At 32.8% G+C, this 27,877-nt stretch overlaps 2 protein-coding genes across 2 annotated transcripts; both read right to left on the bottom strand.

The window, feature by feature from the left end:
• Positions 1-330: 330 nt before the first annotated feature.
• LOC142605490 (transcription factor FER-LIKE IRON DEFICIENCY-INDUCED TRANSCRIPTION FACTOR) lies at positions 331-1,876 on the bottom strand. Its single transcript, XM_075776887.1, has 4 exons — positions 1,415-1,876; positions 1,061-1,261; positions 756-929; positions 331-645 (listed from the first exon to the last, which is right to left on the bottom strand). Exons 1-4 carry the CDS (start codon positions 1,868-1,870, stop codon positions 538-540), a joined length of 939 nt encoding a protein of 312 aa, XP_075633002.1. The 5' UTR covers positions 1,871-1,876; the 3' UTR covers positions 331-537.
• A 24,882-nt stretch (positions 1,877-26,758) lies between these two features.
• Positions 26,759-27,259, bottom strand: LOC142606362 (uncharacterized). Its single transcript, XM_075777726.1, has one exon. The coding sequence runs from the start codon at positions 27,257-27,259 to the stop codon at positions 26,759-26,761; it is 501 nt and encodes a 166-aa protein (XP_075633841.1).
• Positions 27,260-27,877: the final 618 nt, after the last annotated feature.

Raw genomic sequence — 27,877 nt, 5'->3', positions numbered from 1 at the left:
AGCATCAAACAATTAATTAATCAATTTGACCTCCATTTTCTTGGATCCATTGCTTTTATTTTATTTTTATAATTTTGCCAGGCTAGCTAACGCATGCCATGGGAGACAAAGTTTGGTACAACAATGTGCTTCAGTTGGTGTATTTGAATTATATTTGCAATAAAAATAATCATACATATATATGAGTAATATTAAAACCACTTTGTAAATTGATAATAAACCCAAGTAGCTAGAGGTACCAATTGCTGCAAACTTCAATCAACGAACGAAAAATGATAAAAATGTGGCTCCAAGACAGTGGCAAAAAAGAGCGTAGTAACTGTAACTCTTTGTACATGTAATCAGTTTATATATGTAAATAAAACTTCCGTTTTACACCAAAAAAGAGCATAGTAACTAGTATTTAGCAAGTGAACACTTGTGTACATGCCAAGGTTCATGCACTCATTGATTGCATATTAACCACATATCATGGTTAACATACAGTACTCATACATAGTAGCATTAGAGAGAGAGAGAGAGAGAGTATGAAATTAGCTAGGCAAATGACAAAGGTGCTTTTAATTCAAATTGTTGGTTCACTAGAGCCCCAGCAATCCATAGTCTCAAATTTGGCAAGTGGATTTCCTGCTCAGAATCTATCACCTGTTATGATCAAATTACATCAAATTAAAGTAGCTGAAGAAGTTAAATAAATAATTAAGAATAAGAAGAAGAAGAAGAAAGTGAAAAATTATTGAGAGAAGGAAGCATACATTTAATGTAAATGTCAGTACAAATCTCTCAGAAACTGTGGCCAAGTTGGAGCTCTGAACAATGAAGTTAGTAAGGGATTCGAGAGCCTTGTATAGTGATAAAGCCACCCCTCCTCCCTTATTGCACACCAATCTCACATAAAACCCTCTTTCCTCCACTTGGAACACATCCATCTACAAAGCCACATTCACACACTCATATTAATGATTGCAAAAAAGCATTTTGCAACTGGTATCAATTGGTCATAGATAGATTACAAATTAGGAGATACTAATACTAAATGATTATTTTATATATATAGTACCTGCATGATGATCTTCTTGGAAACCTGATAGTTGTTTTGTACCCCTTGAACCTTCTTAGGGCTTTCAATTGATCCTTGGTATCTTTCTGATCCTACCAAGGAAGCTTCAAGACCAGCAATCTCAGATTTTAGCTGCTTAGCCTTGTTTTGCAGCTCTTGCACATAGAGTACAGCATCTCCAACAATGGAGGCCTTATCCATCTACACATGTTATTAAAGAAACATCACTTTATATACTATCATTTAGATAATCAAAAATCATTCACCACCCAAGTAGGATTATTATAAATGGAATCATGATGAAATTTATACACAACATAAAAAGAAAAAAAAAAAAAAAAGTTGGGGACATACTTTTGTGATGTTAGGAACCAAGGAACGCAATGCATAAAGCTTTTCCTTCATCTTTCCTCTCCTCCTCCGCTCTGAAATCAAAGTTCGTGACCGATCACCCTTCGGCCTCTTCGTCGGGGTTGTTGTCGTGGTTGTGGTGGTGGTTGCCGAGGAATCCTCTCTATCATTATCTTCATCCCCGTCCTTGACATCATCATCAAAACTTCCCAACGTGTTGAACATAGTGTTTGGGTCGGACATCATAGTAGTAGCATTAAAATCATACATATCACCCGGGTTCGGACCAAATTGGTTATCAACAAAACAATTATTAATAAGATCAGTATCAAAATTCACAACTGGGTCATTGCTTCCTCCTCGGATTAAATTGATGCAATGGTGGAAATTGGTCTCGTCAATGAAATCATGTAGCTCAAAATCATTGATGTTCACTAGGGGATTTGCAGAGGCTTCCATCTCTATCAATTGAATGATGGAGGGAGGCTTGGTTGCGACAACATGGTTGAAATGCTTATATATAAATTTTTGTGTGAAAGGAATCGCCGAATCAACATGATCAACATGAGCATTTACTGACGTCGGAAATTGTTGCATTTTAAATTTTGAGGGTTGACATATCAATAAAAATAATAATGATCCTGACATTATTAATAGTCTTCTTGATTCTTGCGAAAAAATTAATAAAAAAATTTGCTTCTAAATATAAAAAATAGTCTCTTATTCTTAATGTTGTATAAAAATAGTTTTCTATAAAATAAAATAAAAGTTTAGGAGTATTTAAAAAATAAATAGAAGAGAAACTGGAAAAAGACCAAAAAAAAAAGCTATGTGACAAATCGCCAAAGGGATTTGCAAATGGCCAAAGGCATGCAATTGTTTTTGCTAATTAAATATTGAATCATTGTAAATTCTGGTTAATTCAATTGGTAAACCTTCTAATGATTGAATAAAAAATTTATAATTCAATTCTCATCTACACTAAAAAACAAATTGATATTTTCATTTGATGATAAAAAAATATAATTATCGAAAGCGAATATCATAATCATCAAAAGCGGACGTTATAAATTAAAATTTTATCAATATATGAGTTAATTTCAAGGCATATTCAGCAGCAAAATAAAAACATTCAAGCCAAGGCTTCACTAAACTCATTGAGAATTAAGATACTCATTCATTGGCGATTGTTTTTTTAACTGGACGATTTTCCTAATGCCAAATAATATAAATATGGTGATTTTGGCATTTAACTTTAATTATTTCCAATGAGTATCTCAATTCTCAATTCTCAATTCACCATATATATGCTAAGAGCCTAAGAGAGTAGGCTGAAATTTATACTCTCGTAAACGATTTTTCTAAAGCTAGATAAATATATGATGATTTTTCACTTTTAAATTTAATATATCCCAGGAGTATCTCAATTATCAATTCACCATGCTAAGAGAGTAGGCTGAAATTTAAACTCTCTTAAACGATTTTTCTAATGCGAGATAAATATATGATGATTTCGGCATTTAAATATAATTATTTCCAAAGAGTATGTATCTCAATTCTTTATTTACCATGAGAGTAGGCTAAAATTTTAACTCTCTTAAACGATTTTTCTAATGCTAGATAAACATATACGATGATTTCGGCATTTAAATTTAATTATTTCCGAGTATCTCAATTCTCAGTTCAACTTGCTATAAGAGTAGGGTGAAATTTAAACTCTCTTAAATTGTTTATTTATTATTATAGGCCTGACTAAAAGAGTATTTTTTATACAAGATATATATTAAAGGAAGAAAAAAAAAAGTTACGTCTTCCCGGTTTATTTTAGGAATGATTTAAGTTCAAGCTGGTGCACAAGAATTTAGAATAAGGTAAGTCATTCCTATTATATTGTGATTTTATAGAGGCGTGGAAAAAAAGAAATTGAAAGACTACAATCATTAAGAGTGACAAACTTTTTTGTATTTTTTGAGATTCAAGAGTGACAAACTTGATGTATTAAATTAGACACATTTTTAATTTTAAATTAAATTAATGGACCGTGCTCATATTATAAAATACTTAATTCAAACTACTCGCATCAATTAAGTTAAAAATATATATATAAATTTGTAAAGCTGATACAGCAACCATACACGCGCTGTTATTGTATCTTTGTATTTCAAATTATTAAACTAAATACTTAGCTTAATCAAATTATTAAACATCTCGTTATTTACACGGGGTGGGTCTAATTTCTGTATTTATTTGTTTGAATAGTACTTCTGCTTGTCAGTTTGCATCCAAGTTGGTTGCCCACTAGCTAGGGTCAGATCTAATCTTTGACGTAAGCAAAACACCTGGTGCTGGACATGACTGATCAATTTATAAGGTGTGGAAGGAATCTGCAGATTGTGTTTAAGATCAAATCTAGAAGATCTAACAATTAATCCCAAAAGGGAAAGACACAATGAAATTAAAGAAAGGGTTCACAACTACTCAGATATCTCGTTGGTGCAATACATTAAATAAAACTAAGGTTAAAATGCAAAACTGACTCTTTAAGTTTTTTCAGATTTCATTTCAATTCTCTAACTTTGTTTTTGTTCATTTCAGTTCTCTAACTTTCAAGTTTATTCAATTAAGACTTTTCTATCAATTTTTGATATAAGTTATGGTTAATTTTTCAATTTTATAAATTTTTCTTCAAATTTTTAAAATTAAAAAAATTTAATTAATGATTGAAAAATATTTTCTAGATTTTTGTTTTTCAAAAAATTTTAACAAAATTTAACGGAAAGACCTTAATTGAATAAATCTGAAACTTAGAGGACTGAAATGAACAAAAGTAAAGTTAGAGGACTGAAATGAAATCTGAAGAAAGTTAGACGGTCGGTTTTGTCTTTTAGCCTAAAACTAAATATAACAATACATGAGAAATTTTAAAAAAAAATTACAATAAAATTTTGATTGAAGATCTCAACACAATTGGATAACAGAATCATTAATCCTACTGGTAGTTTTAGTTCGTGTTATAACATTTGTATTAGTGAACCCTTTTCGACATTCTGTCTAGAAAACCTAAAATTTGTTTATATATACATTGCAAGAATAAATTGTCTCATTTAATAACGCATTCATTTGATAACTTCATATATGTTATGCTTTAATAAGATGTTGCATTTCCTTAAAATATTGGTTAATGAAAAAATAAGTTTCCTAAGTAACTCCAACTTTGATAGGCAAGTGGAGGTTATAGATATAAGGAATTTGATCATCTCCCTACCTATAAAAGAGACATTTAGCTACCCTAAAACATACACTGAATAGTTAAAGAGAAAAGATGGTCAAAAGAGAGAAACCATTTATATATGAATTAAGTGCCTTTTATATTAAGACTTGATCTTAAGAAAATTTCAGTAATGGATCAAGGTAAGCTTTATAATTAATTTCAGTAGTTATGAAATCATGATAATTCAAGATCCTAAAATTTATATTATGGTTGTTTATAATCTAACAACATAAAGAAAACATTTACAGACACATAATGGTCATATATTTCAAAAAAGTTGCAAATTTATTAAGTTTATGCAATGCAGTGCAAAAGTCTATGAAATCATAAAATATGCTGAAATTAATATATCTTAATAAGAATTTTAAAACAATAGAACTTTTCTCACAAGAGTTTATACAACTCATTTTATGTGATTTCTAATCTTTGTGAATTTTAATTATATGACTTATTTAGTAGTGACATATCTTGTTTAAAACACTTTAAAAGGTCTTATAATTAAAATACAAGTAGATGGCATCTAACCGTCATGTTGGATATTGGGAGATTTCTCTAAAAATCTTTTAAAGGGAAATTGTGTTCATTTTAGAAATTAAAATACGAAGTCTTTCTTCTAGCTTGGAGGAAAAAACGACATGTAAATCCAACGCATATATGAGATGAAAAAAAAAAATGAAAAAAAAAAAAGGAAATACCTTATGCTCAAAAGTCAAAATGTTATATTTCTTTATGCTTATCAAGACAATGCAAGCAGTATCTAGTATTTACAATGCATGCAATTGAAATGTTATATACTTTTAAAAATTACTGTAGACAGGACGGACCCAAGTGGGGTCCAAGGGGCCGTAGCCCCTCTTGGTCCAAAATTAATGTTTTTTTTTTTATTTCATTTTTTTAGTTGGCCCCTATTCTCTCTGGTTAGTCTAGCTAACGTAACCTAAATAACAACTATCTAACCCAAAAATTTAACAAAAATAATAAAAATATTCACAATGATGACTGTACTTTAGCACAAAAAAAAAATTTATTTTATCACAAAAAAAAATTATGTGTTATTGGAGGAGCTAAAACTAAATTTTTTGCAACTACAGTAAAAGTGACTGTAACAAGTTATTAAAAATTAAATACAATATTTTATTAAGATTATAGTTCTTCTTTCAATTAAAAAACTTTAATTATCTATCTTCCTTATTATTTTAATGAGTTGTTTATATTATTTTAAATGAAATGATAAAAAAATAGAGCATTTAATATTAGATGTATTGTAAATAAAAAGTGAGGTAGTAAAATAGTTAAATAGCTTTTTGAGGTACTAAAAGCTACAATTTTTAGTACTACCACTATGAATGTTCTAACTTCAACCAAAAAAAAAAAATCTTAGCCAGCCTAGTATTTTTTTTTTTTTTTTTTTTTTTTTTTGCTTTTGTCTTTGTTGGTAGATAATTTTATCTTAATGTATTTAGAAACAACAATTTTGTGTATTTATAATTTTTTATACTATATGGATATCTATTTGGTGTAATTTTTTAATACTTCGATCCCCGCTAACTTAAAATCCTAGGTCCGTCCCTGATTGTAGAGTTGCGATATCTCTTTCGAGCCCTTACTTTATTTAGGAATTATTGTCTTTTGTCTATATATATTTCTATGTCTAAATAATGAATAATAAAGCGATACTTGAAGAAGGTGACGATGCAAATACATTTCATGATTTTAACCCAAATCAAGTGAAATAAACTTTTTTAGGTCAACGCTAACCGCTTTAATTTTGGCCCATCTTTGAGGTTGCTTCTTCCAAAATTATTGAAATCTGGAGCTCAAGGGTGGAGTTATCCGACGTAAAGACACATTTGTCATTTATCTACTGTATTAAAAAATATATTAGTAAATAAAGAATATTATAAAGATTCCAAATACATCGTATTATACTTCAAAAGTAACGTATGTACAAATAAAAATAAGTATACATATACAACTTTTATTATTGTATCAAACAAATAGAGATTCATACAAAATAAATCTTCTAGTCGATAATTGAGCTAAAGAAAGAATTTTTTATATTTATTTTATTTTTATCTCTATCAAGATTTTTTAATCCCATTTTTTTAAGTACCAGATTTTTCAACACTCAATTTTATAAAATAGAAAAATAAGTCATACATTATATACAACATTGTGATTCAAATATGTGAAAGTGATATGCGTGCATTTTCTTTTTTTCCATACTAATCCCACCAAGTGGGTTACAATTACATTAACTAGTAAATTTTTTATTGTTGAAAAAGAGATATGAGGTCAAGGATGGAACTGAATAGGTGCTTTGGGGGGCCATGGCTCCCCCTTGACCCATGTTTTTAAAAATATTTTATATGTATTTTTTGTTTAAATTAGAATTTTAACAGTTTTGCCCCCTAAAAATATATGAATTCCCCCCTCCCCCCCCACAAAAAAAACTAAAGTTTTATGGAACTTTTAAAAAGTGACAAAATTAAAGTATCCCATAAAAAAAAAAAAGATTACAAAAAGATTATACATATGTGATAAAAATTCCACTCAAAATTATTATTTTGTGAAAATAATACATGATTATTCATTCTCAAATTTAAAATAAAATGCCTACTTGGTATGAGTAATAAGATATTGTCTAAAAGTTTTAAGTTTTGTTAACCTAGTTCCAACAATACAATTTTTGGACTCCTGTATCAATACGCTTAATTATAAGTTTTCATTATTTTCTTGAATAGCTCAGTATTTTTCTTCTTTAATTTATTTATATTTTTTCTTTTTTTTCTAGTAATTAATTTTTTGATCTTTGGAATAAGAAAGATTGCAAGGTTACATAAGATGTCAATGGTAATTTTTTATATTTAATTTTAGTAAACAGTAATACTTATTAGAACAAATACGAAAATAATAATATTAGTGTTTTAAACCGAGTTTATAATACATTATTTGCCTTTGTAAAAAAAAATTTAGTTGTTCAGAAAGTGGTTGTAATGATAGTTTCCAAAATTGATTGTTGATTTTTGTTAATTATGGGTCAAATAATTGTTATATATGCTAGGCATCTAGTGTATTCCACAAAATTTGTTAGTATTGTGAGTGATAAATAAAATTATTTTTTTTAAGTAAAAATTCAAACATTTAAAAGTTTCACCAAAACAAAAATTATCTCATAATACATTAATAAAACTAAAAACATATTACAAATACAACATAAGTGCTTAATTTTTTTTTTTTTTTTTTTATAACTTGTAGATCTTTCAATTACTTGATAACATATGACTTATTCAATTTATATGAGATAAATTAATATATAAGTAAATTTATGGTCTTAAAACATATAATAATAAAAAATTAAAAAAAGAAATTGAATGAATAATTTTTCTATTATATAATTAAGTTTACCTCTCTCACAAAATATCAACTAACTTTTTCTAGAAAAATAGAAAAAAACATACCTAACTCTAAGTATGAGCTTGTGTGTGTGTGTTGTTTATATATTTCATTGTTTGATATGAGATCATACAATTTCGTTTTGGTCATAAGATCGGCCCTCCCAGGGGAAGATTTCTAGCTTCGTCCCTGTTTGGGGTCCATTCCCTATCTACTCAAAATAGAATCATTAATTTTATAATCTCATATCAAATAATGACTAATGATCACGGAGCAAATAGAATCATTAATTTATAAAAATGCAATTTATTAATGGGTAGTAAGATGAATGATTGTAAAATAAGATTTCTTAAATTCTTACTTTTTTATGAGTTTCGGTAAATTCAATTGATAAAGTCTCTTATTTTTTAATAATAGACCTAAATTCATATCTTATCTATAAGGCTATACCAAAAGGAAATTATTAGCGGCTAGTCACATATTCAAATTATACCGTATTTAGTGAGTTTTAGTTCGCTTAATTAGTAAAGTCTCTGATAGTTGAATAAGAGATCTAGGGTTTAATCCTTGCCTACACATAAACCAATTGATATCTTAATCTGATAATAAAAAGCTATCATCATAAGTGGAATATGAGCATAAAAGTCTCATTCCCAAGTCCGGAGCATGAGCATAAAAGTCTCATTCTTAATATAAATGGAAAAACGTTTAGGCTAAAGTGGGCTTAAATTAGTAGGCATTATCCTCCTTCACCCCAACTATCCCACCCTCAGATTTACATTTAGCTTAATGACTAAGTCGCCTAGCGGATTACCCAAGAAAAACAGAAAACAATTAACTAGTGAGAATATTTAACTCGAGTATATATAAAACCAAAACCTTTATAAAAATCTGTGTACAAACATATTAAGATTGGGGGTGGGGGTAGTTGGTGTTATATCGCCCAATTAGAAATCACAAAGCCTTAGTCTGATTGTAAATTATATATAACAAATTTACGAATATTATAAGTTCACATCCTCTCTTTTGGATTGGCTCTTATAGTCTTGATTTTATATTTTGACTTCAAAATTATAATATTCTGCACTAATTAATCCACCTAAAGGTTCGAATTGAAATGGATTAAATATTGGAGCAACTTGCAACAACATAACTTTTTCAATGTTTCTGAAGTATAGTTCCAAATTCTCCAAGACTTCTGGAGTTCTTTTTAGGGGAGAAAGGAAAAGGGTCTGTAGTAAAATAATTATTATGGAACACCAAATGCTATTAGATTTTTTTACCATAAAACTCGAATTCAATCAGAGTACCTCGTAACAACATAATTATGCAATGCTTCTATGGTTTCATCTGACGTCCACTTCTGATGATAGTTTTTTATCATTAAACTAAAACACTAATTACTCTTGATCTATAGTTCTACTTGAGTACCTTAATTACCATTAGTGAAATGATTGGCATAAAATAGTTATAAATCCTCAAAGATTATTTGTAGAGAGTTTGATGTATCAGTCTGGTGACGTGGCTATCCATGATTGGATGCACAATGGGACACCACACCAACTCCCAATTGAGATAATATATATTCAAACTTTCAAAATAAGCTTATAAATGCTTAATCGCATTGTAATTGACCATTACTATTTTAATTGGAGATGCGTCACACAATGCTAGCACGCGAGACAAGGCTACAAACAAGGGGCGACACGTTTGTAGGTCCACCTTGTCAATTTTTTTTTCTTAATGGAACAAGAAAGAAGGTTTGTTAACACATTCTTCCATGGGTTTAGCTCACTTTAGCTTGTGTCTTTTACTCTTAATTTAGGTTCTGTTTTCTATTTCTGAATGAGAGATTTGGCTTCAGAGATTCCAGACCTACTCTTAAGCATTAGGATTGCCGTTTATTAGGGAATTGCCTTTAATGTGTGATGGCATGAACTAGGACATATTTAGGTACTGTTTTCTAAACCTTAAGCTTATAGGAAATGTTATAGGAATCCTAGTTGGTTCATCAGATATCGTTTTTTGTCATCAAATAAGAAATTTGGAATCGAATCTGGTCTATACTTGAAAGAAATCTATTAGTGTCTTATCTTAATGGTAAAAGACAATTATCATGAAATAAAAATTATAAATTTAAATTCATACGTATCTAAAAAATAGAATCTAACCAAATTTCGCTTCATGTTTAATTGACCCAAATAAGTTTGTTTAAGGTTTGACCCTTTATTTGTGGCAATCATATTCACGTGAGAGTGATAAGACACTAGAATAGGATTAATAAATAATTTCCTTCGGTAAATGATAATGACCTAATAGTGCAGGTATGATGGGCATAATGATTGGCCCATGGGAAAGTTTAAATATTATGTAATTAATTTAAAAAGTCCTCATATGTACACTGTTTGGTAGCAGTTTTTAAAAGGACAAAATTCAATGGCAGTTCTACTACCTTTATTTGCAAAAAACTTGTAGGCGTAAATGCACTTTTAGTCTCTACATTTTGACCTGATTTCTATTTTAGTCCCTACATTTTATTTTTACCACTTTTAGTCCCTAAACCAATTAACGCGTAACGTTTAAGTCCTTACCGTCACCCAACTAACAGAAAATGCTGACGTGGCAAACGGAGGGTACTGTTTACACAGTAAATGCTGACGTGACGAATAAAATAATAAAATAAAATTATATTTATTATTTAATAAATGCCCAATCAGCATAAATAATAATTAAAAAAGACATTTCATGTTTTTTTCTAAATTCTTTTAAAATAAAATAAGATAATTAAATTAAAAAAAATTTAGAGAGAGAAAGAGTGTTCTTCACTTCACTCATATGGGTTTAGAGAGAGAAAGAGTGATCTGGATATGGTGAACGCCGTGTTCTTCACGCTGTTCTTCTCGGTGGCGTACTACTTGCTCCACCGGTGGCGCGACAAGATCCGAAACTCCACGCCCCTCCACTTGGTCTCGCTCCCGGAGATCGCCGCCATTGTTTCCCTCATGGCTTCCTTCATCTACCTCCTCGGTTTCTTCGGCATCGACTTCGTGCAGTCCTTCATCTCACACGCCTCTCACGACGCGTGGGACCTCGACAACCACCACAACTTCCTCATCGACGACGTACAAGATCCCCGCCGTACGCCACCGCAGCAACCACAACCGGCTCCTGAATCGTTGATTTCAACTCTCTCCACCGAAGAAGACGAGGAGATCATCAAATCGGTCCTCATCGGCAAAATCGCTTCGCACTCGCTAGAATCACAGCTCAGTGACTGTAAACGAGCCGCCTCGATTCGACGCGAAGCGTTGTAGAGAACCATAGGTGCCTTTTTCTTTGTTCCGTGATGGTGTAGGAGGTTTGGGTTGTTTAATGGTTCAAAATATGTTTGAGTTGTGGTTGAAATTTGATTGTAGGATTTGGTGGTGATGGATCTGGTAGTGGTGGTGCTGGAGATTCGGGTTTGGTGTTGGTGGATATGGGTTAATGTGGCGGATTGTGGTGGTGGTCATTGGGTTTGATGGTTTAGGTTTTGATTTTTGTGGAAGAACACAACACCCATTTTTTATTTAATTTACAATTGATTTTTGGTGGAAGAATGTATACAAATTTTGGAATAGAAATTCTTTGAGTATTGTTCTTGTTATCTGGGTTTGTGTTCTTGTGTTCTTATGATCTGGGGAAGTTTTTATTCTTATTGTGTGAATTTTTTCTGGGTTTGTAATAAAGTTTAACTCTTATTGATCTAAGAATATGATTCATGCTCTAGGGATGAACCCAGGAACATAAACATCCCAGAACATGAATCATATTCTTCAGAAAAAATAATGAAAGAAATAAATTTTTTTTAATTTAATTATCTTATTTTATTTTAAAAGAATTTAGAAAAAAATATGAAAATGTCTTTTTTAATTATTATTTATGCTGACTGGGCATTTATTAAATAATAAATATAATTTTTTATTATTATTTTATTCGCCATGTCAGCATTTACTGTGTAAACAGTACCCTCCGTTTGCCACGTTAGCATTTTCTGTTAAAATAGAAATCAGGTCAAAATATAGGGACTAAAAGTGCATTTACGCCAAAAATGTATATATATTTGCCACACAAAAATAATTTATATATTAAACTAACCTATTGTGACAACCTTAATAAAAATGTTGAACAGCCCGACTTGAAAATCATAAGAATTTGTGTTCAACAAAAATAAGAGTAATGTTACATCTACAATAATTTCACAACAAATCCTATTTAGTAAATGATTACTAATTCTAATTTGGGCCTAACACTGACATCACTTTCAAACCTACCAATAATAGCTTGTTGTATAAGATTTATTGTAAAAACATTGTGGACATAGCATTACTCCAAAAATGATTTTAGCCCTTTAACCCAAAAAAAAAAAAAAAACTTAATAACAACAATACAAATTAGCCAAAATAACAAACAAACAAAAACAAAACCCAAATAAAAATAAGACTAAACCAAATAACAAGTGAACAAATTATTCAACAAAAATCCTATTCAAGAACAAAAAAATAAAAATCCTTAATCATTCAAATTTGTAACTCATTCAGCTCATTACATAAAAATAATCTATAATTTCATTTTTCTTTGAAAAACAGTACCAAGAAAAATACCGTAGTTGTGAATTCTCCTTAATGACCATCCTAAAAAAAATCTCAGAGCTGCCACTAATAAAACTTGGTTTCAAATAAGTTTGGCAGTTCCAATCTAGCACATGGTGAATTAAAAAACTATTCATGTGTACTATTTAAATAAGTGATGTGATTCGTTAAAAAACTCATAGGACTAAAACTACACATGAATGTCCTCTTCAAACTAGTGGCGGCTCCGCGTTTAATTGAGGGTGACCACCCTAACTTGCAAAAAAAAAAAATACACACACACACACACACACACACACACACACACACACACACACACACTAAACAAAATATTGTGACCACCCTAGTGAAAATGTTGAACACCCTGACTTGAGAATCACAAAAATTTGGATTAAAAAAAATAAAAGTAATTCTACATTCACAATATTTTCACAATAAATCCTATATAGTATGTTACTAATTTTAATTTAGATCCAATGCTGATATCACCTTCTTACCCACCAATAACAACTCTTCACATAATATTTATTGTAAAAATATTGTGGACATAGCATTACTCCAAAAATAATTATGGCCCCCTAACATAATCCTTTAACCCTTTAAACAAAATAAAACAAAAATACTTAAATAACATCAATAAAAATTAGCTCAAATCAAGATTGTCAAAATCAGGATCCTACTTAAGATTGCTGAAGGTAGGTGGGATCGTAGATCATAGGATTGAATCGTGAATCGTAAGATTCTACATATTTTTAGATTTAAAACAAAAAACACATTGATAATGATTTTATATGTTGAATAATCACGTAAATTATAAATTCATCCATAAAAAATAAATAAAAACCAAGATTTGCATGATACGATGTAATTTGCATGTCATACATCGCTAAATCTATACTAATGAAACAAATATATTTAAGTTTTGACCCAATGTATCTAAAAAGTTCAATAAATGTTTAATTAGCAACAAAATAGCAAAATATATATCAAAACATATGGAAAATATTTTCCAAATTTTGAGTTCCAAGTTTGAAATCCAAAATAAGTTAGCAAATGGAAACTAGCTAATTGCAATATGAAATCCAAAAGCAAAATGAATATCACCTTTAGATCCAATACTGATATCACTTTTTTACCTACCAATAACAACTCTTCACATAAAATTTATTGTAAATATATTGTGGACATAGCATTATTCCAAAAATAACTATGCCCCCCTAACATAATCCTTTAACCCCTTAAAAAAAAAACATAAATAACATCAATAAAAATTAGCCCAAATCAAGGTTGTTAAAATCGGGATTCTACGTAAGATTGCTGAAGGTAGGTGGGATCGTAGATCATAGGATCGAATCATAAATCGTAAGATCCTACATATTTTTAGATTTATAGCAAAAAATACATTGATAATGACTTTGTATATTGAATAATCACGTAAATTATAAATTCATCCGTAAAAAATAAAAATAAATACTAAGATTTGCTTATACAATGTAATTTGCATGTCATACATCTCTATGTCTATACTAATGAAACAAATATATTTAAAATTTGACCCAATGTATCTAAAAAGTTCAATAAATGTTTAATTCGCAACAAAATCGCAAAATATTTATCAAAACATATGGAAAATATTTTCCAAGTTCTGAGTTCCAAATTTGAAATCCAAAATAAGTTAGCAAATGGAAACTAGCTAACTATAATATGAAATCCAAAAGCAAAATGAATATTAAGGTGAAGTGAACATTCAATTATTCCCATTCTAAGATTCTTATAACCACCGTCCTAAATTCCTAATCATCATCATCCATTTCATCATCTATGTAGACATCATATATTTGTATACTAGAGTTGCAAAACATATCAAGATAAAATTTCACACTTAACTATTCAAGTTATACCACTCAGCAACAATAAAAGAGCATGCTCAAAAAAATCAATCAATCAATATTCAAATATAAGAATAAATAATAAAATTATATATCAAAAATATTTTAGTAATATTAGAACACAAATTAGTATATTGATCAAACAAATTTAACAACATTATAGTTTAAAAGGTAGTAAAGCCAACACCAAATTCTTTTATTTAGAAATGATGAAGATTCCTTCATTTTGATTACAAGTGAACTAAAAAACATTTGCTTAGGTTAACATAATTTTATAAAATAAAAAGTCATACCATCACTACATAAAAATAAATAAAAACCCTTAAAGTTTTATCAAAACAAAAAATTTATCCCACAAAAAAAAAAACCAAAGATTAATGTTTTTGGTAGGATCTCATACGATCCTACAATCATATACGATCCTACACAATCATACGTACGATCCTACCATTTTTACGATCCTAGTGCAATCCTAAACGTTTTGGTGAGGTAGAATCGTAAAATCGTGCGATCTAGATTGCAATTTTGACAACCACGGCCAAAATGACAATGTACAAAAATAACCCAAACAAAAACAAGACTAGACCAAATACAACAAGTGGACAAATTATTCAACAAAAAACCTATTAAAAAATAAAAAGATAAAAATCTCTAATCATTCAAATTTGTAACTCATTCACCCATTTAATAAAAATAATCTATAAATTTTTTTTTTTTAAACAGCACAAGAGAAATACCATGGTCGTGAGTTCCTTATGGTGGTGACGGTAGTTATGCTTCCTTTGGTTTTGCAATTGTAACAATTTTTCTCTCCTTACTGACTCGGCATGCAATTGTAGCAAATACTCTCTCTCTCTCTCTCTCTCTCTCTCTCTCTCTCTCTCTCTCTCTCTCTCTCTCTCTCTCTCTCTCTCTCTCTCTCTCTCTCTCTCTCTCTCTCTCTCTCTCTCTCTCTCTCTCTCCATTTTATTTGTTAAATTAGTATTCTGAGAACTAGAACGTGAGAGAATCAAGATTTTTATTATTCCCCAGTAACGAATCTCAAAGTAGAGATTCAACTATAAGTATTTCCTCTCGATCTATAATGCTTATAAGAAAAAAAAAATTATCTCCAAAAGAAAAATTACCAGCACATGCAAAATATTAAAAGGAATTTTGAAAAGAAAGAAATTTACACAACTTTATATCCTTGATAAAATCCAAGAAAAAATAAGACTTACAAGACTGAATTTCCTAGTAAAAATATAATAATAAAGATCACACAAACCAAATGGGAATTTTATGGATAAAACCTAATCGGTATCCCCTAGACTTAGTTTGAAGGTTAAGTTACGGAGTGGAATGAATTAGGCACTCACTCTGCCCTATGGCAACTCCAGGATTTCTTTTCAAAAGTTCATTAAGAAATTTAAATTAAACAAAATTTAATAAAAGGAGAACTTAAATATATCGAACTATCAAAGGGAAAAAAAAAAGTCACGCAATACATGAATTTTTACAATTTCCTTCTACAAGTTTTCATATTTTGAAATCCTTACATGATATTTCATTATGAGTTGTCATTATCTATTGTCAATATAGGTAGGTGTAACCACTTTATTTTGCTAATTTTGGATAACATTTTTATTTTTATGCAATTGTCATTATCTATTTATCATTGTTTTTATAAAAATATTTTAAACTGAATAAGAAAACTTAACCCACAGGCATTGAATCAATTATTAACTCAAATAGTTACACCCATCCATACATATATAAATAACTGACTATGTATCTACTTAACCGATTAAATGCTTGAACAATCACTAACTTTACTTTTTTTTCTTTCTTTTTTAAATCATTAGCTTTATAATATGACTAGCCTCTAAGTACACATGTGCTCAAATTTTTGAATAAATGTTAATAATTTTCATCTATTATAATTTAAATTTTTTTTTCAAACAAAAAAAAATGATAAACTTTAGAGATAAGCCGTAACTATAATTTCTTTCTATTTTGAATTTGCAAGGGAAAATCCTAAATTTTAGGAGTTCTTTTTTTAAATTCAAAATAAAATTTGTTATTTGTTATTTGATATTGATGACCTTATATCTAAATAAAGTTACCATTCATTAATGAGGGTATTTTTTAACCACATAAAAGTCTAGTTCAAAGAGGGAAATCCTCTTGTATATTGTATAAATAACAATACACACATGTGACAAACCCTCCAAAGTTACTAATTATTAAATCATATAAATTTATATTATATTTATATATACAAGCACACATTCACTCAAATAACATTATAACTATAAAAAAAATGCACAGACACACACACATGCAGATAATATATAAATTTATAATAAAAAAAGAACTCACAAACACTCACTATTTACTTTTAAAGTTGGAGATATTGATAGTCAAATAAGAAAAAAAAAGATTTATGAGAGAGAGAGAGAGAGAGAGAGAGAGAGAGAGAGAGAGATTTGTGATCTATATTGTTGGTTAGTTTTGAGATGGGCTGATTTTTATTGCTATTTGGTTTTATGGTAGACATATCTGTGTCAGAGTGTGCAAAATTTAAATTACAGTGTGTAAAATTATTTTTAAATGTAAATTAAACTAAAAAAATATTTTATATATTGTGGGGGGCAAAAAGATCCTGATGAGAATGTGGGCCTTTTGGGCCGTGTTAAGGAAGGCCGACCTGCTACTGGGTTTAGAATTTGTTGGTACTATGGGTCGGCCCATACGCCGAGGGTCCGAGGATCCAGCCGAGGGTGAACTTATCCTCGGACGGACACCGAAGAACTTGGGGTTTCGCAATAAAGATTAGGGGATGACACGGTTAAAACCAATGGTTAAAAGGGGTAAACCCTAGAATGCCCCAGAAGCACTGGTGTTGAAGAAATGTCAAAGATAAAGGCTGCTGCCTCCACATTAAAGACCCTGCACCTACCACCCTGGCCGCATTGATGGGGAAGTGACACCTGAACAGTGGAAGAGAAATTTCTGGTTACTATTCAAAGGCACTGGGAAAAGAAATATCTAGGTTAAAGGGGAGGTAAAGCAACACGTGTAAAAGGTATTCAAGAGAGTAGTATTTAAGGAGGAATCTAAGACAGAAAGGGGAGGATCTCCCTCTTTGGAACCTAAAAGAAAGAGAAAAAGAGAGAGAGAGAAATTATATAAGAACAGTTCTCGGCTTACGTCCGAGCAGATTGATTTATAGCATTCTTTGTTGTTTTTAAGTGTTTATAATCTTTAGCTTGCTATTTAATCCTCAAACACTTCTAACCTGGGTTTCAAGCCCACACTCTACAAATTACATTGTTTAAGGCTCGTTGAGCCTGAGCCCGTAACTGTTATTGGGGCCAGGTGCAATTGTGCACTTACAATATATATTTATATATTTTATTCTATCAAGTCAGAGATTCATTTGAACCATTGAAAAACAAGTAACGCTGCCCCTAATCTTGCCGATTCCAAAAACCAGTCTCATAAAATACAATAACCAATATAAACGAACATGTTTAAAATTATTCATAACTCATTAATCGTTCACCAAAATATTGAAATTGATAAAAACCAAAACAACATACAAAATTAATTATAGACATGAACTTAAAACCAATCACAATTTCATGCACCAATAACATACTTAATCTAGAACTGCAACAACGTTGTTATTATGCATGAAAATGCACAAAAATTCAAACTTAGATGTGAGTTCAAAATGATACATACAATCTGTGGAGGAGTGAGCTCCCTTAAAAGGTACTGTCTGCTTTAGGTGAAGACCCTCACGGATTTGTCCCACATCGGGGAACTATGCCTCCCAGCTTCAACTTAGGCCAAACACTTATAAGTTGAAGGTGGGAGGCATAGTTTCCCGATGTGGGACAAATCCGTGAGGGTCTTCACCCAAAGCGGATAGTACCTTCAAAGGGAGTTCACCCCTCCACACAATCATTTCAATGATTTTTGCTCAAAATTACTTGAAGTCCTTTTTATATTTTGATATAGAAAAATTCATTTCATGTGAGACAAATGCATGAAGCTAATCTATGACATGTGAGTGACATTCAATAATGAAAACTATAATTTATTTTGAGTTTTCTCATTGTTTTATGTGATGCAAATGACATACCTACGCTGAGAATGCATTGCATGGAAAATATTATTTCATGTAAAGATATTCACATTTTTCATGAGATAAAATTTATTCTGATCATGGGCTACTAAAATTAAAGATCTGAAATTGTCTAGTCTAACATGCCATCAAATTATTATAGTCTTCCATGACCTAGACTCTCATTTGATATGCAAAATTTTATCATGATAAACCCTAATCAAATACAACTGAACAAAATTCTATATGTTCTTTAAAAAAAATCCATATTTCTATATGATCAATGAACATTTTTTATGCTTGACATGAGAATTCAAAACGTTCATTCAAAGTATGATTTAATATATCTAGACTTCTAACATTAAACTTTGACTTCTATCACAAGTTCTGGTTCGACAAAATTGTAACATTAGACTTACAACATTGGACTTTGACTATCACATTTTTTTTCCATTTTACTTTTTAAATGGTTGACAAACGAAACTGCAGGTGATAAAAAAATCTACTTTGACTATCACATTTTTTACATTTTAGTTTTTTGATGGTTGACAAAAGAAACTGCAGGCGATAAAAAAGTCTAATTTAATGTGATAGTCATTAAAATCATAATAAATAAATAAATATGTTAGTCAATATGTATAATATATATGTTCCAAAAAAAATTATTTTATATAAAAGTAAATTACATCATCCCTTAAGATTTACTGAAATGACACTCCTCTCATGAGATTTCTATAAGGCATTTGGTATAGCATATTTTAGGATTCTTGGGAATGTTGATAGATTTCCTAACATTATCATCTTGGTTGCAAATCACACAATTAAAGGGAATCAAATGCATGTCAGTACGTATTTGAATTCTCACTCAACCCTATTTTTGTAGGAACGTGGATACCTAGCAAAACATGTGTGTCTCCACATTCCCATGTTTCCTCCCTACTCTTTAACTAATAGAAATAAAACTAAAAAATCATTATTATAAATTGACAATTTTTATTTTTATTTTCCTATTATACATGTTATTTATAAAATGTTATTTACTACAATTTTATTGAATTTGTCATGATTTATAGATTTTTTCCATTATTTATTTGGAGGAAGATAATTAATAAATAATTTTGACTTTGATATTATGTTTACAAACCAAAGTATAAATTTGGAATATAAACAACTATTATAAAATTCTTAAGAATAAACAAAATATAAGCATATCATATTCTCAAGAATCTTTCTTCTCAAAAAAAAAAATTATATATATTCTCATAAATCATATTAGAATCCTAATCAAACCAAATATAGGAACATTTACATTCATAGATTTCCCAAATCAAACGCCCCTAAAAGAATATGGATATTCATATTCCCATGCTAACAATTTTACCCTTTCCTTCCTAGCCTTTAACTAATAGAAATAAATAATAAATTAAAATTAAATAACACCTATCAGATTTGTAAGAATAAACCCAATATAAGAATCTTGTATTCCCAATAATCTTGATACAATCATAGTCAAGCTAATCATAGATATAGTTACTGTGAGTATACTTCCCCAATTAATCGGAATTATCCGCTTTGGAGAGCCAGTCCCTCACGGTTTATTTCTCAAGCGACGAGGGAGCGTACGGATCTTCACCCTCTAGGGGCTTTACACCGTAGTCCTACATCGGCAAGAGTTCCCTCCCACTCATGGTTCCCTCCCACTCATGGTCGCTCCAGAAGCTTATAAAACATGAGTGGGAGGGAACTCTTGCCGATGTGGGACTGCGGTGTAAAGCCCCCAGAGGGTGAAGATCCGTACGCTCCCTCGTCGCTTGAGAAATAAACCGTGAGGGACTGGCTCCCCAAAGCGGATAATTCCGATTAATTGGGGAAGTATCCTCACAGTTACATTTTCAGACATCTAGATTATTAGGGATTTAGACTTCTTAGAACATGATATTTGGAAATCTAGATACCCATGAATGTAATTACTAATTAGTACTGTGCTTGGTTTGATTGGATATCTAATAAGATTCTCGCAAATATGTGATATTCATAGTGGTATATTGACTTATTCTTAATTAGAAATCTTATACAAATTATTTATTTGTCCTAAAAATTTTTTTAGATTTGTAAACACAATATCAAGTCTTTTTTTGGGTAAATTCCTACACACACACACAAACAAAAACAAAAAGAAGAAGAAGAGAGAGAGAGAAACACAATGTAAAGCCCTATCACTTTCCTAACTGAATATTCCTTCTTCTTCTTCTTCTTTTTAATTCCTCCATAAACTATGGACAAAATAACACACCCATTCCTTAGGTTTGTATAAATAACACTATTCCTTGAGGTTTCTACAAATGTGTAAGAATCTTTTTTAAATTTTTTTTAAATATAATATTCTATTTAAAAAGTAAGAGTGTGAAAAAGTACTATAAACTTATCTAGAACACATGAGTTTCTGATGATATGACCTTATTTATAATCCCCAAAAATTCTTAGAAAAATTCCTCATGATTCCACAAAATTTAGAGCGTCAATTGCCACTTTGACCACGAATTTCATATTTTTGTTTTGTTTTATTTTGTTTTTTCTTTTTTATATTAAATTTGAACTTTTTATTTTTGATAAAATCAAGGTATATGATTTTGATTGACTCATTTACTGATCTACCCCATTGAACAGATTATTTTTGTTTTTGGAGTTTATCAATGGCAGCCAAAGATATTTCGAGAAAGGGAAGCTTTGCATGTAACCACTATCGGATCAAAGAGCTCTTTTCTCACTATTTCTAATGTTCATACTGAAAGAAAATTTAGGATCTCATGGGATTCATTGATTGGCCAGACCTTTCTTGATATGTTGATAGACAATCCGGGTTGGCATGGGATTGGGAACTCTTGCTATAAATAAATTATATATATATATATATATATATATATATATATATATTTGTTTTCAATCTCTAAAAAAAAAAAATTGAATAGCTTGACCCTAAATTTTGTTTAAACAAAACTGAAAAAGTAAGTTTGAATATGATTATTTTAATGCTACTTTCATAATAAAAGTTATGTGGTAAGTTGTAACTAATTTTTACTTGAACTCAAAACTGACATAACTTTTTTACCTACCTTTAGCAAGTTGCCACCTAGATTAATTTTTTGTGAAAATGTTGTGTCAATAACACTACTCTTAATATATTTAATTTATAAGAAATTAAAAAAAAAAAATGTTCCAAAATTTTGCTCATTCGTTAAAAATAAATAAATCTTCTTTTTGGACTCTGGCTTATTTTGCTGTTGACAGAAAAATAAAGTTGTTTTTCCTTGCACTTTTCTTCTTCATCGTCAAAAAATTACACCACCATTACAACTAACAGATCTATATTTACATCTATGACTCTTTTCTTATTCTTTGTATCTCTCTTTCTCCTTTCTATTTCTTAGTTTTTCTTTCTGTTTGAGCAAATAGTTTGATAAATGCTCTATAGATTTCCATTTCCAAGTCTAAGAAGTCTTTTAGTGCTTGTTCCAATTCCAAGAAAGTAGCCATGTGTATGGTTAAAAAGTTATATACTTCAAAAGCAAAAACTTATATTAGGTTTTTTTTTCCTTAGTTTCACATCTACCCTTTATCCTACTCCTAGGTGTGTTTCTATTCTTCTTTATCATATATTTAATTGATATTATATAGGAACGGGGCGGAACCCATGCCGGGGGAGGGGAACTACCCCTGACTCCTCCTGAAAAATCCCATATGTAATAGCATTTAAGTTCCTTTCTTAAATGCTTTGCCCAACATTGGAAAATTTAAAACGACAGAATGTCTTGTTAATTGTTATTATAGAAAAACAATTGTGACATTTAAAAATAAAAGAGTAATCCCAAATGATAATGCCGAAAATCGTCAGTAAACTACACGATCCTTGCACGCTCTAGACAAGACCTACACAACAAAGAAGAAGAAGGAGACCTTGACGAGAGTACCGGTGTGGTACCAGCCAAATACCCTCCGAAGATTAAGTTAGAAAACTTTCATCACTCTAAAGTGTCCGAGTTAGGGTAAATTATGCGTACCTTGATTTCTGAGGGTTTTGGGTTTTTATAGTAATGTAGAACCGACTTTGGTTTCTTGGTGGAGAGGAATGTTTCCTTGTAAGAAAGATCCTCACAAATGTACGTATTTTATAAGATTCCTTCCATATAGAAATTCTATTTATTAGAGTTAATCGTGAGGCACAAGACGTTTTCATTTGAAATTTCTTGAAGACCACGTAAACCATGTAGATGCCATGTGGCTTTACCAACGTCCACTTTGCATCCGTCTGCTTCCACACCCGTCCACCATATAGAGTTCGTCCACCTTGGACACGCTCCGTCGTGTTTCTTCCTTCCCTTTGATCATCCACTACCCAGTACCATTGCTCATGGCAGGTTCTGTAAAACGAGACCATTTACTTTAATTTTATCCTCTTCAGTTGCCCCCTCACTCTATGGATCTGTTGCTTTATTTTTCGAACAAACCCGTGAAGTAACGGTCTAACTCAACCCTTGGGAAATGCATTCTGATTTGACAGGCTAGCCTAGCGCCATTAATGCAGTAGGGGCACGTGGCACGTTTTTAGTGGTTAATTACTCGTACCGAAGTGTCCCTTCGTCTTCCATGCCATTCCCTTTATATATATGTTGCTTCTCCCTTTCATTTTCACTCTCCATAACATATTTCCAGAGCCAAAGCACTACCGTCTACTTACTTTTCAGCTACGTCTTCTCCGTTGCTTGAGGTGACCATCTACCTGGTGCGACTGTCCGCCACGCTTATGCCCACTGCCTCTGTGTATTATTCAACTGGTAAGCATCTGTTGCCTTACACTAAGCTCTCTTTTTGTTCATTACTCTAAATATTGTGTGCCATTGCCTATGTAGACTTGTAGAGTCTTAGGGGTTTATCCGTCACATGTAGGTGATAGATGTCTAGTGAGGCGTCGAGTGAGCAATCGTGTGTCCGCGAAAGAGCGAGCTACAATGAGGTGTGTCTGTCAGGTCAGGATGACCCCAACACCTCTCATAATGAAAGGGTTTCGTTTGCCAATTCTCCTTCCACGGAGGAGGATATGGACATGGACATGGTCGGATCAAAAGGAGGTTCAGGTGGTGATTCGAACAGTTTAGGCATATTGTACGTTGATCCTCCCATCCAGTCCGTCGTAGGTCCGGATGGCTTTAGGGAGTTTATCCTTCTCCCGCTATGGACGGTAAATGACTTTGAAACCCTTAAGGAGAAATACCAAATTTCCATCGGCATCCCTATCCATTTACCTTTCAAGTCTAAAAAGTGTTACTATGAAGGCATCGAGGACGTTGTGGTGTATGAGCAGATGTTTAAGGTGGGACTTAGGTTCTCTCTAAGTCCTCTTCACCGTCGTCTTCTTCAGTGCCTGGGGCTTACTGTCACCCAAATCTCTTTGAATGCTTGGAGAGTCTTCCTTGGTGCGGAAGTTTTGTATGGAGTCTTAAGTGACGAAGAGCGTAGGATGACGGTGGAGGAGTTCTTCCACTGCTACCGTCCATCAGAAATCAACCAGTCTAAGCGTATGTACAATTTCCTACCAAGGAAGTCTATACTCAGGCTAGTGTGTGACACTCCTGATTCCAACAGAAACTAGAAGAGCCGGTACTTCTTCATTCAAGGTGACGACTGGATATGTCACCCTAATGATCAGGAGTACATGCCCGTGGCATAATACCTCCGTCTAGTAGGTGTCCGTTTGGTTTAAATTTTGTCTTTTATTGTTTATCGTTGTTGGTCTAACCGTCCCCTTTTTGCAGCCCGAAACCGTTCAAAGGTGACCTTGGAGCAGTGGAGTTTTCTGGAGAAAATCTTTATGATTAAATTGAAAAAGAGGGCGTGGGCGAAGCTTGTTACCTTGGACACAATCCACTAGTATTGCGATGGTCTTAAACCCATTGAAGCTACCCATTGCTACGACAGTCAAACACACAGACGTAAGTCCGTCGTTCTTTATTTTCTCCTTTTATTTCTTGTAAATCTTTCTTTTCTTCCTTGATGTATAAATGGAAGAAGGCAAGAGGAGAGCTTTCATAAAGCAGCAGGCTGCTGCGAAGAAGAAGCGGGAGGGAAGCCTGCCTCCTAAGGGAATGGGTCGAGTCAACTCGTCCACGAAGAGGAAACCGTCGGAGAAGACCGACCGTCCTCTTAAAAAACCCAAAGTTATGGCAAAGTCAGCCGTTGGAGTTAAGGCTGACACAAAGAAGATACCTACTTTGCCCGGTCCAGAGAAGGGTAAGGGTCTTATAACGGGTCAGGTTCTCGTCAATGGAAAACCACCCGTCCTCCTCCGTGAGGACCCTCGGTACGCACTTGAGCAACTTTCATCCATCATTAAAGCCGATGACTATGAGGACTTAAGAAATCATGCAACCGAGGCTATAGGGGAGACAGGTCTCCTTAGCATTGCACAAGTAAATATGTATGTCCCTTTCCTCTTTCTGACAAATTGTCTCCTTACTTTTCTAACCCTTTTTTGGTTTCTATAGGGGATGCTAATGATGAAGGGGTTGATGGACCGTTGTCTATCCTAGGAGACAGTGTTGGATCGTGTAAGGGTGAAGGCAAAGGCGACGATGGCAGAGTTGAAGGCCTGGAAGGTGGTCCAGGAGAAAAAACTTGCCGCGTCGGAGCAACTTCAGGGCGAACTGGAGAAGCAGATGGAGGTGCTGAGGAAAGTCCTTGAGGACAAGGAAGGAGAAATCAAAGATGCTAAGGATCAGCTCCGTCAAGCTAAGGAAGACGCGATACAAGAGTATTGTGACTCCGACACCCTCCTAACGGAGCTCGGTAGCTCTTTTGCGGATGGTTTTGACGACTGCTTCCATCAGGTCAAGGCCTCCTTTCTAGACCTAGACCTCTCTCATATTTCCATTGACACCCAGGCCCAGGCCCAGGCCTAGACTCTGGCCCAGCCCGTCTACTCCAAAAGCATCGATGAGTTGTTCGTTGATGACACCGTTGCCGACCTCAAGGTGACGGGGAGACTGTTCCTATGGACCAAGTCAAATCCGTTGGGGACGAAGCTCATCCACTTGAAAGGGACCAGAAGGCTGAAGGGAAGGATGGAGAGAACCCCATGGACAAGGAGTAGATTTTTTACTTTGATTCAGTTTTTTCTTGTTCGAATGTAAAGATCTTTTGGAAGAACAATATTTATGTCAATTTAACTGTTTCCTATTGCTTTCTAAGCTTTGCATGTAGACATTTCCCTTTATGGGCCTTTATAATATTTTGATATCCGTCGCTCGTATTTTGATTATATGCCTTACAATACATATTTGCAATATATCCATTTACTTTGGACTTTAATAACTGCAGATCAATCCCTTGGGATGAATCCATCCTCTTGTGAACTTAATAAATATAAGCCATCCCTTAGGATGGACCCGTCCACTCTGTGGACTACATAAATATAAGTCATCCCTTTAGAATGATCCCGTCCACTTTGTGGACTTAATGAATGTAAGTCATCCCTTTAAAATGATCCCGTCCACTTTGTGGACTTAATGAATGTAAGTCATCCCTTTAGAATGAACCCGTCCACTTGTAGACCTGATAAATATAAGTCATCCCTTAAGATGAACTCGTTCACTTTTGGACTTGATAAATATAAGTCACCTACTAGGATGCACTCATCCACTTATGGGCTTGATAAATATAAGTCATCCCTTAGGATGAACCCGTCCACTTTGTGGACTTAATGAATGTAAGTCATCCCTTTAGGATAAACCCATCCACTTATGGACTTGATAAATTTAAGTTATTATTAGGATGAGCTCATCCACTTGTGAACTTAATAAATATAAGTCATCCCATAGGATGAGCCCGTCCACTTATAGACTTAAAATATGTAAATCACGTAGGATGCGACCGTCCCCGTAGGATGCTCTGTGTTCCATGGGTGGTGCAGCTTTTGCCCGTCCAGCGTCTCTAGGTGGTAGGTGCCTCTCCTTTGCTATAACGCGATTCTATAGGGTCCTTCCCTAGCTTTCCCTAGACGGGATCTCTTGTGCCACCCGTCACCTTCCTCGAGATGAGATCTCCAACTTGGAATTTCCTGATTCTGACTCTGGAGTTGTAGTGCTTTGCCATGAGGTTTGAGTACCATGCTAACCTCTGCTTAGCCGTCGCCTTGACCTCGTCCACCAAATCAAGCTGAAGGCGCATAATTTCATTGTTCCTATTTTCATCATGGTCTTCAAATCTGTAGCTTGTGAGTCCGACCTCAGCCGGGATGACTACCTCGCTTCTATATGCTAGTCGAAACGGAGTCTCTCCTGTAGGCGTCCTTGTTGTCGTCCTGTAAGCTTGTAAAATGCTTGGCAATTCTTCCGGCCATATTCCTTTTGCTCCTTCGAGACGAGTCTTGATAATTTTGAGCAAGGATCGATTCATGACTTCGACTTGTCCATTGGCTTGAGGATGGGCAGTGATTCTAGATCCCCAACTGTGAGCAGAAATCCATGAACGAATCATTGTTGAACTGCTTCCCATTGTCCAAGACTAATACTCTAGGTATACCATACCTGCAGATGATGCTCCTCCATACAAAGCTTCGCACATACTTCTCAGGTAATGGTGGCGAGGGCTTTGGCTTTTACCCATTTGGTGAAGTAGTCTATAGCGACTACTAGGAACTTTAACTATCTAACTGCTGTTAGGAATGGGCCCATAATATCCAACCCCCATTGAGGGAAAGGTCATGGGGCCATCATTGGGGTAAGCTCCTCTGTTGGTTGCCTGATGAGGTTGCCAAACCTCTAACACTTGTCGCAAGCCTTGACGAATCAATTTATGCACTAAAGACTGCGATCTTGAATGGTTCCCACAGATTCCTTCGTGGATTTCTCTCATGACATAATCTGCCTCCTCAGAGTTAAGACACCTCAGGTACGGACGGGAGAAGCCCCTTTTGTACAAGATGTCTTTCATTAGCACGAACCGTGCTGCCTGAACCTTTAACTTCCTAGCGGCCTCTTTGCCGTTTGGCAGCAAACCGTCCTTTAAGTAAAAGGTTATTAGTCTAGTTGTTTTTGGAACCTATCTCCTGCACACTGACGCTATCTATTAATGATGAATTTTGAATGAAGGACAGTACCTGATTGGGGATGA

This window comes from Castanea sativa, chromosome 8 (genome assembly GCF_040712315.1).
Source record: "Castanea sativa cultivar Marrone di Chiusa Pesio chromosome 8, ASM4071231v1".
NCBI classification, from domain to species: Eukaryota; Viridiplantae; Streptophyta; class Magnoliopsida; order Fagales; family Fagaceae; genus Castanea; species Castanea sativa.
The sequence above is the reverse complement of the archived record's forward strand: the minus strand, read 5'-3'. Positions and strand labels throughout refer to the sequence as shown.